Source organism: Rhopilema esculentum, chromosome 20 (genome assembly GCF_057945365.1).
Source record: "Rhopilema esculentum isolate cy_ngs chromosome 20, ASM5794536v1, whole genome shotgun sequence".
Taxonomy (NCBI): Eukaryota; Metazoa; Cnidaria; class Scyphozoa; order Rhizostomeae; family Rhizostomatidae; genus Rhopilema; species Rhopilema esculentum.
In genome coordinates this window covers 638,694-650,351 of record NC_142834.1, presented here as the reverse complement: position 1 = coordinate 650,351, position 11,658 = coordinate 638,694, and the positions used below count along the sequence as shown (strand labels likewise).

At 35.6% G+C, this 11,658-nt stretch overlaps 1 protein-coding gene across 2 annotated transcripts; it reads left to right on the top strand.

Moving 5' to 3' along the window:
- The first annotated feature begins 500 nt into the window (after positions 1-500).
- Positions 501-11,010, top strand: LOC148957749 (uncharacterized). 2 transcript variants are annotated; one of them, XR_016145050.1, is made up of 4 exons: positions 1,931-2,178; positions 9,117-9,183; positions 9,673-9,753; positions 10,608-10,742. XR_016145050.1 is itself a non-coding variant. In XM_089114459.1 (3 exons), exons 1-3 carry the CDS (start codon positions 501-503, stop codon positions 11,008-11,010), a joined length of 729 nt encoding a protein of 242 aa, XP_088970585.1. The 2 variants fall into 2 exon arrangements, 1 of the variants encoding a protein (XP_088970585.1); XM_089114459.1 differs by lacking the exons at positions 1,931-2,178; positions 9,117-9,183 and adding an exon at positions 501-745 and having other exon boundaries at positions 10,608-11,010.
- Positions 11,011-11,658: the final 648 nt, after the last annotated feature.

Sequence of the window (11,658 nt, the reverse complement as noted above, 5' to 3'; positions counted from 1 at the left end):
AGAAGCGTTTTCAGCAGCAGCCGTCCGGCTTCCGCGCGATTTTCTTTTCCTACTGTCCTCAAAACAATTGTACGCACTACCGTGAACCATCTTTCTCTATCAGACAGAATTTCTTTATGATTGCTTTTAACAGCCCTAACTGCATCTAAAACAGTTAAGACAAAAATAACCTGGAATCCTTGCAAACTGATGTGTCTAAGAATGCACATAGTAGACTGAAGCATTGAAAATATTGCAAATTTCATCTCCAGTAGCTGTAAATAATTGTCGCAGTAGCTGTAAATAATTGTTTTATATCATCACAAAGAAGTGAGGAAGAGGAAGAGAAGAGGTGAGGAAGAGGAGGAGAAGGGTCTTGAAATTATTTTTGATAAGCAGCTTAATGCTAATCTTGCAACTAAGGGGAATTGACGTTGAAGTTTTAAATTGACGTTGACGTTGACATTTACAACACCTGATTTTCAACCTGTGTTGGTAGATAAAGATACACATATAATATCATGGAGAAAGGTAAAGATATAAAATCCGCACTAAAAGATGCCATTGAATGCATAGAGCGTCTGGAGCAACATGGTTCTAGTTCAGCAAACACCGTCAAAAATGCTGTACCACCAGCCGTCAGGACTTTGAGGCCATTCTTGCCAATGGGGCGCAGTGCAGACACACATACTTCGCTAATTAATACAAGCAGAAGACCAAACAACATCGAAGGAAACAGAGAAGAAGCAGTAATGCAAGATTTTAGGTAGATACATTTCTAATTTTCCTTTCTAATTTTCTTTATCTTTTCCATCAATCGATATATGTATTTCATAAAATAAGGTGCATGTTTCTTATAAGGGACCTAACACATGGCCTAGTTCTTGAAGTTCCTTATTTTTGGACAATTTTTTTTATCAAACTGTAGTACTTAAAGTTCCTTGATAGTTCCTTAAGTTGACTGCATTTCCTCAACACCCTGTTCTTTTACTGAAATGTCTGAGGGGCAAAAGAAAGCAACCCGAAAGTTACTCAATTAAACACCTTCATAAAACACAATGTATCTGATTTTTAACTACAAATGAATAGAAAAAAACAACCAAAGGCTAAGGAAGGGAAAATACATTACAACTGCACAGAATGTTTCGCAACTATACAAAGAAAATGTTGATTACAAAGTCAATCAGAAAAACATTATCAATCTTCAAATGATTTCTATTGTAGATAATTTACTTCATAACTTTTATGTAAACAAATTCCTTAAAACTTTCTTATACTTCTAGCTCATATTCAGTGCCTTTTACCACCCTACATCCGCAAAGGACAAGTGCACTTTGTATAGAGACCGAAACCTTATTGACAGAAAAAATGTTTCATCTGATGTTAAGCACCATGTGAATCCTTGCAAGACATTCCTTGCATTAGCAATAAAGGCATGTTTTTGTATCTGCTTTGCAAATCATGGAGATGTCATCAATAGATGGGAAACCTGCTAAGGTATTGCCTGTTAATGAAAACGGTAAAAGAATAGAAAAGAGTCAATACCTGGTGGAGATTGCAACAAAAATTGTTGACGAATTCGTCCTAAAAGCATCCAAAGTCAATGAGTTGATAAAAAAGAAGGGAAACCTGGAATCCTTGCAAACTGATGTGTCTAAGAATCCACATAGTAGACTGAAGCATTGAAAATATTGCAAATTTTATCTGCAGAGTCGCAGTAGCTGTAAATAATTGTTTTATATCATCACAAAGAAGTAAGGAAGAGGAAGAAAGGTGAGGAAGAGGAAGAGAAGAGGTGAGGAAGAGGAGGAGAAGTGTCTTGAAATTATTTTTGATAAGCAGCTTAATGCTAATCTTTCAACTAAGGGGAATTGACGTTGAAGTTTTAAATTACATTTACAACACCTGATTTTCAACCTGTTTTGGTAGATAAAGATACACATATAATATCATGGAGGAAGGTAAAGATATAAAATCCGCACTAAAAGATGCCATTGAATGCATAGAGCGTCTTGGGCAACATGGTTCTAGTTCAGCAAACACCGTCAAAAATGCTGTACCACCAGCGGTCAGGACTTTGAGGCCATTCTTGCCAATGCGGCGCAGTGCAGACACACATACTACTTCGCTAATTAATACAAGCAGAAGACCAAACAACATTGAAGGAAACAGAGAAGAAGCAGTAATGCAAGATTTTAGGTAGATACATTTCTAATTTTCCTTTCTAATTTTCTTTATCTTTTCCATCAATCGATATATGTATTTCATAAAATCAGGTGCATGTTTATTATAAAGGACCTAACACATGGCCTAGTTCTTGAAGTTCCTTATTTTTGGACAATTTTTTTTATCAAACTGTAGTACTAAAAGTTCCTTAATAGTTCCTTAAGTTGACTGCATTTCCTCAACACCCTGTTCTTTTACTGAAATGTCTGAGGGGCAAAAGACAGCAACCCGAAAGTTACTCAATTAAACACCTTCATAACACACAATGTATCTGATTTTTAACTACAAATGAATAGAAAAAACAACCAAAGGCTAAGGAAGGCAAAATGCATTACAACTGCACAGAATGTTTTGCAACTATACAAAGGAAATGTAGATTACAAAGTCAATCAGAAAAACATTATCAATCTCCAAAAAGAATTCCCTCAACAAAGATGCTATTGGTTTGAAGAAACTATCATCTAAAAAGGACAAACAGCTGTTAGAAGAGAAAACCATTGTTTCTAGAAGACAACTAAACATCGAGCATGTAGAATGTGATATTTGCAAAAGAAAGGTTACCAAAAAGAATAGAAATCTTCATTATAAAAGGTGGCATAGCCAAGAATATACATACACTGCAGTTTTTTGTGATAAACACAAAGGTTTTTACATGATTAGAAAGTCATCACATGAGGTTGTGGGTCATCCTTTGCATGTACAAAAATTACTTCAAAGTGGATTAATCGATTGTGAAGATGAAAGGTGTCGAGAAGAGATGACGACTGCTGCCTGGTCAGGCATGAACGGAAGGGAATGCAGTCATTTGACGCTAGTTAATAATGCTTTCTATCCACAACAGTTTACATTGAGTGAATACAAACTATTTCAATTGGCTTTCAGTGGAAAGTATAGAGTTTTGTCTGAGGAAACAATTAGCACGTGCATTGAGTTAGAACACGGTTGTGATTTGTATAATCATCCAGTAGTGGTTGCTTGGAAGGACCAAAATCATATTCATTTGTCGGTCTATAACAGCAAATATATGAACATACTTATAAGGTCTTGATGTATAGTTTTTTACAAGAGTCTATCTGGTGGTCTAAACTGAAAGGGTAAAATTTTTCTTTGCATTTAGAATGCCTTAGCGAATGTTACGAGTTTAACTGCATGATATGTGGTTTTTATCTCGATTGCTGATGTTAATCGTAAAGTTGCATTTAAGTATACTTCTCCTACAGAAAATGATTTGAATGAAGATGATGTGGATGAAGTTGATTGTCAAAATTTTTGGAATGACGTTGCAATGGATATGATGAGCAGGGGGTTTTGCTCAATAAAACTAGACTCTCTAAAAGTGGGTCCGAATCTGTCATATTGGTCACTTTTTATGGTTAGAAAGAGTAGGATAGGAAATATAATTTATAATTCCAAGCACCTTAAAGTTCATAGAGATCATGAAAATGTTGAGGTGGAATTTAGAGAGATGTCTGAGGAGAATGTCCAAAAGGCAAATGAAGGAGACCTACAGCTATCATTTCCTTTGATTAATTCATTCTCAAAGCTAGGAAAAGATGCAGATGCTAACTGTCACCCAATCACTGATAGTGCGTAACATTTTGCCCTTTTTGACCGACTCCACAAGGAAAACAGCTCTAATGAAGTTGAGGTACTGCGAAGGATAGGTTGCATCAATGAGCTCTATGGTCAAATTAATAGTCAAGTTGCAGAACAAATTCATGGCTTGTTCAACCTAAACAGATACTTTCTCAATACACTTTTTATGGTTAGAAAGAGTAGGATAGGAAATATAATTTATAATTCCAAGCACCTTAAAGTTCATAGAGATCATGAAAATGTTGAGGTGGAATTTAGAGAGATGTCTGAGGAGAATGTCCAAAAGGCAAATGAAGGAGACCTACAGCTATCATTTCCTTTGATTAATTCATTCTCAAAGCTAGGAAAAGATGCAGATGCTAACTGTCACCCAATCACTGATAGTGCGTAACATTTTGCCCTTTTTGACCGACTCCACAAGGAAAACAGCTCTAATGAAGTTGAGGTACTGCGAAGGATAGGTTGCATCAATGAGCTCTATGGTCAAATTAATAGTCAAGTTGCAGAACAAATTCATGGCTTGTTCAACCTAAACAGATACTTTCTCAATAAAATGTGTCCATCTAATCATATATTTATGTTACGCTTAATCATTGATTTGACAAACTGGAACTGGCAAGTTATTTGTGAAATTGAGAAAAGAACGAGACTTGTTGCTAAATTGGATAACTTTGGTCGTGCAATTCTTGCCCATTCGAGAGAAGAGGACCAAGTTCATGACAATCAAACCTCAGACGATTCTGTTGACAGATCCTCCCTTGGGACAGCATCTATAGATCCATTCCCATGGTTTGATGGTTTGATGAAGTTTCATTTTCTAAGGAAGACCAACATCAAAACCTGACTATAAAGAATTTGTCAACGGTTTGTACAGGATGGCAATCGCCAGAATCTTTCTTCATATTCAAACAAAAATTTTGAAACCCAGCTAAAAAAAGGTGTCTGCAAAGTATCAATATCTCTAAAACAAGTGATATCGAACCTGAAAATACAGAGAGGCTTATTGATGATCTTTTTCGATTAGACGTCAAGGAACCCCTTGATTTTGACAATGCTATTGTAATATCTGATGATGATCTTAACTGAGGTAAAGTTATTGATAGTCATAATGTGGTAATAGATTTTGCAGCAAATATTCTCTCGTTTGATACCACACCGAGTAGCAGTAATATTGAAAATCCAGAGGCTATAGTGCAAAAAGTTGCAAAAGTGAAATTATTCTAAATCAAATTGAATCAGGTTTACCCTTGTGTTGCTCTGTCATTAATGCTGCATTGGATATCTTGCGCCATCATTTTCCTAGTCTAGGCGGATTTAACCCAATTTGTAAACTTAATAATACGTGGGGCAGCAGCAAAAATTTCGTTCAAATTGTTCCCTTCAATGATTTAGGGGATGGATGCATTGAATGGGGCACCCTGTCAAATGTCTTCTTGTCTAGAACTATTTTTTCGTATGACAGTCTTGTAAGAAACCATTTCTCCAAAAACAAAATAGAATGTAAATACGATATTTCAGTCGAGGGTTATGCTGCATTACTTAGACAACCAAAGAAAGATAGCTTCGAAATTCAAGTTGTAGATACCACATCATCTTTAAAAAATGCAGACAGCGAAATAGCTGCTATATTTTATACACTCAGTCTTGATGCAGGAAACTTGATCCACAGGTAATTTATTACAACTAAAAAAGACTAGGACAGGAACTCTCCAAAGCGCTAAACAGAAACAGTTTCAAACAGATCAACTCCCCAAACAAAAACAAAAGCTTGTTTAACTCATCACCCTCTGAAACCTTTTTGCAACCATATATAAACTATTATATGAGTAAACAATGCCCGGGGATATAGTCTTAAAGAAAACAATCACCCTCATTTTTTGAACGATTAGGCCTTCAAGGGCAGAACTTTAACAATCATTTGTACCATATAAACTTTTATATGGTGGGTATTTTTTTTCAAATGTAGGGATTTGTGGGGAAATGAATAGAGTTTATGTAGGTAGAGCATTGGTAGTAATCACATGTGCATTAGGTATAATTGATATGGAAAGAGTGGCAAACAAATCACAACATTAGTAGTTGCAGGTGATGGTCAGATGGAATCTCCAGGGTTTTGTGCAAGTGAAGGAAGCCATACTCTCATGGAATTAGCTGGCAAAAAATCATTAGCTATGGAATGTGGAGCCGGAAAAGGTTTGTTGAATCGCTGTGATTGATAGAATGCTGGGAAAGTAAAAAATTCTCAAAGAATGTGAGAAACAGACGCGTTTTAGACAATTGCAGTGTATGCAAATGGTTTAGATTCAGAATATTGGTTTTAGTTTTCTAAATTTCACCTTGTAGAAAAGCTCACTCAATAGACGGGCTGTGTGTAGCACCAGACTTTGAAAGACAACCAGTGATAAATTTAGTCAAACATAAATGGAGAAGATTTAATTAAAAACTTTGAGAAAAGAGCTGTATCTCACTTATAGCAAAATCGTTAAGGACATTTGTGACTTGTCTGCTTGCAAAATCTATGATCATAAATTGAGTGACTTCATTTGAATAACTTGAGTTTAAATGATTATCTCAACAGGATACATTTCTTTGCTAAGGCGTCAAATGTGCTTCTTTTACTCGTTTTGGCAAATGGGATGCATATATAGGGGCTCTTCATAGTTCATTGTTGTCTTTGATGCTTGTTGCGTGGATATTGTTATACAACTAGTTTTGTCTGTCATGCATCGTGTTTGTGGTTCGATTGTTAATGAGAATGTCTTTCGATGTTTGCATCAGTCATTTCGCTGTCACTGTGACATCTCTATTTTCGTTGTTATTATTCCATTTGCCATCAATTTGTGTCATCAGGATTTTTGTGCGTCACTCATGTTGTTAAAATCGTATGTTCTTTCAGTGCAAGTACAGTCCAGTTAAAGTTGTCGTTGAACCAAGTTGTTATTTTGCATTTCTTGGTTGCCACTGATTTATACTATCTCTGTTGAAGAATCTTGGTGTTTGAAAACGTTATTGCGAACTGGAGTCTGGTTTATGATCTTTACCTGCCCTGTGAAACTTCTTAGTTTTACATTGGTTACCACGAAGTGACGAACTCGCGACCTTCAGATTATGGAGAACATGGTTTTGCTGGAGGAATTAAAGCATCCGGTAGTGGAAATTGTTAGCACGGTATGAGCAGAAAGGGCGGACAGGGACGGTTGGCAGAGGAAAAGGCCAGAAATTGATACGTTTTCAACCGTATCAATGTTTAAAGAGCAGAGGATGACAGGCCAATCTGCTACTGTTGTTTACGCCTTGGCCACAGAGCAAAGTATTGCCAGGATAGGAAATTTTCGGTGCCAGCATCCTAGGAGCAGTGCTACCAGAATGCGCCTATGATGGTGGCCTTGTTGACCGCAGAACATCACCCTACCCTGGAAGACATCATGAAAGAGATTGAGCCTCAACTGGAGGAACTAAAGACCTTAAGTAATGATCTTTCGTCGAGCTTCTGTCTAGACCAGTGATTATGAGAATGCAAACATCATGAAATGAGGCTGACAAAGAGAATTTAACATCTGAAACGAAGGAGAAGGCAGTAAAAAAAGAAGAAAACGGAAAGAAGGCTTTGAGTGTTGGGAGAGTGGAACAGATTGAAAAGACTTGTAAACTTAATAAATCTGGAGAAAGATACATTTTATCGGATGTAACTTAATTTAATTTTCTTAATTCATTGCGTTCTTCAATTTCATACTTTTGTATATCCTTAAAGAGTATTGTAAAATTATTTTTCGTTGTTCTTCTTCCTTTTAAGAGTGCGAGCCAGTAGGCTTGTTTTTCGAAGGGGGGTGTAATGTTATACAACTAGTTTTGTCTGTCGTGCATCGTGTTTGTGGTTGATTATTGTTAATGAGAATGTCTTTCGATGTTTGTGTCAGTCATTTTGTTTGTCATTGTGCCATCTCTATTGAAGTTGTTATTAGTCCATTTGCTGTTAATTTGTGTCATTAGGATTTTGTGTGCATCACTCATGTTGTTAAAATCCTATGTTCTTTCAATGCAAGTTTCAGTCGAGTTGAAGTTGTCGTTTAATTCAATCCGTAGGGTGTAGACGTGATTTTAGATATTCAGATAGCTGTTGCTTTTTGGATGTTTAATTACCGAACTGCTGTTGCATTTCGGATGTTTAATTTTTCTATATAAAAACTGCTGATTGAATTGTTGTACTTAATGTGAAGAAGAACTTCCGTAAAACTTCGTAGTTTTATAATATTCATCCAACCATTTTGTGATGTTTTGCTGCGTGGCACAGTCTGCAGAGCTGCAGATTGGCAAATGTTGAAGGAATACATACTTGTTCATAAGAAAAATTCTCTTCTTCTCCAAAGAAATTATTCATTGAAACTTTTTCTATATATTATTGAAGTCATGAGACAAATTTTCCTGTTTTTAAAATGATTTCAAATCTAGTTTTAAAAAAGTCAGCTTGCTTTGGGTGGATTTTGGGGAGAAACATGATGTGTGGCTAGAATTTTACAATTTGCTTTTGTTTCCACCAAAAATTGTTTTTCTTTTGCCCACCATCATTCCTTTGTGTTTCAATTAACAGCAAAAATTTTCAAACATTCTGTTCAAAGATGTTAATTTGTCAGCGTTTTATCTCTTGCATCATGTCCATGAAAAGAGCATTGAGCAAAGGCCAATTTACAAAAACTTGTTTATCATCTTATCAGATATGGTAAGATAATGAATTAAGAGCCTAGAAATGAGATCACAAGATCTTCCTTTAGCATAGAGATCACAAGTTCTCGTATTTTCAATCATTGTTCCTCTGTTTTGTGAAACAACATACTTGGGTTTCAATTAAAGTTCACATTAAAGCTGCCACTGAAATTTGGATGTTCGACATATGATAATTAATATCTTTGCACAGGACATTAATTACTAGAAAATTAAAACATAATTATGCTTTACAAGTCCATCTTGACAGTCCATTATCAAAATTAGATATTCATTACTAGCTTCATTTTACAGTTAATTATGACTGATCCTTACTAAAAAGACATTTCCTTGAAATTTTCTCCTACATTAGCCTAAATATAGATTATATTCACCAAAAACTCTACATCTTTATCAATTATAGAATACCGAATCTCACTTAGGCTGTTTAAATATAATCTGAAAATATCTCTATCTAGAGCGAAAAGTACCTTAAATTCTTCCTTGATGTTGCGATGTTCAATACGATTTATAACATCATCAAAAAACCAATTATAATTACTCATACCGCCTATCTTTATACGAACTGCGATCTTTTCAAACCCAAACAATCATAGACATCCTTGCAAGTCTCACAAAGAAGTCGCCAATAACGAAAGGCAGTTTAAAATCAATTTGCCCGAGGTAAGTGTGCAATACCATATTGTACTACCATTTTATATCAAATTTTAAATTTTACTGCATCAATGACTTTGCTCCTGCACTTATCCTCGTCTTGCACTTCTCTCGGCTCTGTCAAATCCATTGACTGAGAAGTTATATTCCATTTTTTAACAATTAAAATCATTCTGTACGGTTTCTAAATTTAATACAAATTGATTTACATATTTTTAATACAAACGGCACTCACAATTTTATGAAAGTTTCAGATCCTAAATTATGATAACATAGTTACTAGCAATGGTGTAGTGCTATCAAAGTAACGAGGAGGGCTCATGCACATAATGTTCTCAAAAACAATAACAAAAGTAAGATTTTGGCAAATTTCAGGCTTTAACAAGGGAACTCAGCACCCCTGCACTACACTCTTTATTACAACACCTTTCAAAAATCACTTATAACAAATACTCGTCTTCTCTCTTTGATTATCAAAATTTTTACATATATTTCTAGTCAACATGAGTTCACCACAGCAAAAGAAAAAGTTTCTTCCAAGCAGTACTACAAGCCCACTCCAGTTTCCTCCCAGCCACAGTAAGTGCTCTACGCTATTTTTGACATTTTCACTTATCACAGTCAGTAATAGGTTTCTTTGAAATCGTCTACCTCAAACATTGCTGTACATTCTAAACACTCAACAGGGTCCATGCCACGAATTTGTCAGTGGGTGACAATGCTAGTAAAAGTGGGAAGGCTAAGGCCTTGTTCACCTTTTATTGCACATTCGAAATTACCCACTCTGTGAAAAATCCGGGGCCATGGCCCCTATCCCCTCCTCTGTCACATGGGCCCTGTCAATGTAACATTGTTGCGTATGAAATTTTAAACAAATTAATCACAGCCAGTCTCCTTACCATTGCATTCTATTTACTTTAAATAAGGATTATTGCTCTAAACAAAACATACGTTCACAAGCTCTACCACATAGATTGCCTTAGAACAACTAACCAGTCTAAGAGACAAGGCAGGTAGCGCTCTTTTAAAACTTATTTGATGATTTCAAGAACTGGTCATAGAAGAAAATGTTTTTAATAAGAAAATCTTGTTTTTCCTTTAACTCTTTGTTAATTGAAAACACGAGGACCTCGAGCAGTAAAACTCGTCCATCAATAATGGATGACTCACTCGTTTTATTGGCAAATTGAACTTTATATCTTCCCTTGGGCCGAATAACTACCGATTTCACTACTTATCACCTAATATTTTATGAACAAATTTAAAGCAATCTAGTCATGATTTTTCGGAATATCAAGACTAACAAGCCAGAACTTCAGTTAACAAGCCTGAACTTCAACTTATAAAAAACAAAGAGTTTATATTACATGCTTGAGACGCATCACCCGTCTACAACGTAAAATCAGTAAAAGATTGTTTCTCTCAATTTGCAGGATATACAATTTGCAGGATATACAACTATTTTTCTCTGAAGAAAAGGTCACAACTCCAGGAAATCCCTGTTTTACAATTCAATTAAAAGTATCCGCAACAGAACAGATAGCAGTGAGAGTAATAAAGAAATGGAACAAAGATATAAACCGGGATATCTTCATCCAAAAACAAAACGAAGGTGATCCTGTCACTTTATCAAATATAGCTGCTGGCAGACAGGGCATCTTCTTCTTCAATTGCTTTCAGGGAAGTGACCTCCTCAGATGTTCCTTGAAACTAAACTTTAATCGTTTTTATCAGTTACCACCAACTGTCCAAGAAATGAAAAACAAACTTCCAGCCTCTATTCTGTCCAAGGACAGTTACAGTGGATTGGGAGAAAAGGTTATTTCCCCTGGATGAACAATCCCCACCAAAATACGTGAGGGATGCCTTTCTTTTAGACCACTCTGGCCACGTTCTAAAAGAGAAATAGAGGAGCTTCAGCCATGTTGCTATTAAGCAGTACTGTGGCATAAAATTATCAATAACGACCATGACAATCATAACAAAATTTGACATCAAAGGAATCTCAATTGGGAATCTGTTGACATGGAAACATACATGTCAAATGCCGTAGTTGAAAAGATATTCTGATGCCCAAAGATAATAACTAATAGCTAGTTGTAGATAAAAATAATAGAAACGAAAGAAAAATGAATTTCGAGGAGAGCAATTTACTTTTTAGAGCAATTTAGGAGAGCAATCTGTAGCTCCCTTCCAGCATTTGAGGAGAGTCTGGAGGGGAGCGAGAGCTATGGCTCTCATTGAATGACCAGGCCTGCCTCATGTTGTACCTGTTTCTATGTCATTATTGTAATTTTTCTGAGGTTTTCTGGAAGGGACACTTTAAAACGACCTAGCTTTGTATTTATTGTATTTTTATGACAATAGCAATCTTTATTTCATTAATCTATAGTAATCAATATGACATTAGTTAGTAATCAATCAATTCATTGTTGAGACGATTGGAAAAAAAAGCCCCCATTCACTCCAAAATGAATTTGCAAT

What these genes read in the sequence shown, in the direction of transcription:
- LOC148957749 (XM_089114459.1), top strand. Translation starts at nt 501, where the DNA reads ATGGAGAAAGGTAAAGATATAAAATCCGCACTAAAAGATGCCATTGAA. An exon ending in GCAGTAATGCAAGATTTTAG is followed by an intron (nt 746 to 9,672) that starts GTAGATACATTT and finishes ATATATTTCTAG; the next exon opens with TCAACATGAGTTCACCACAG. An exon ending in CCAGTTTCCTCCCAGCCACA is followed by an intron (nt 9,754 to 10,607) that starts GTAAGTGCTCTA and finishes CTCAATTTGCAG; the next exon opens with GATATACAATTTGCAGGATA.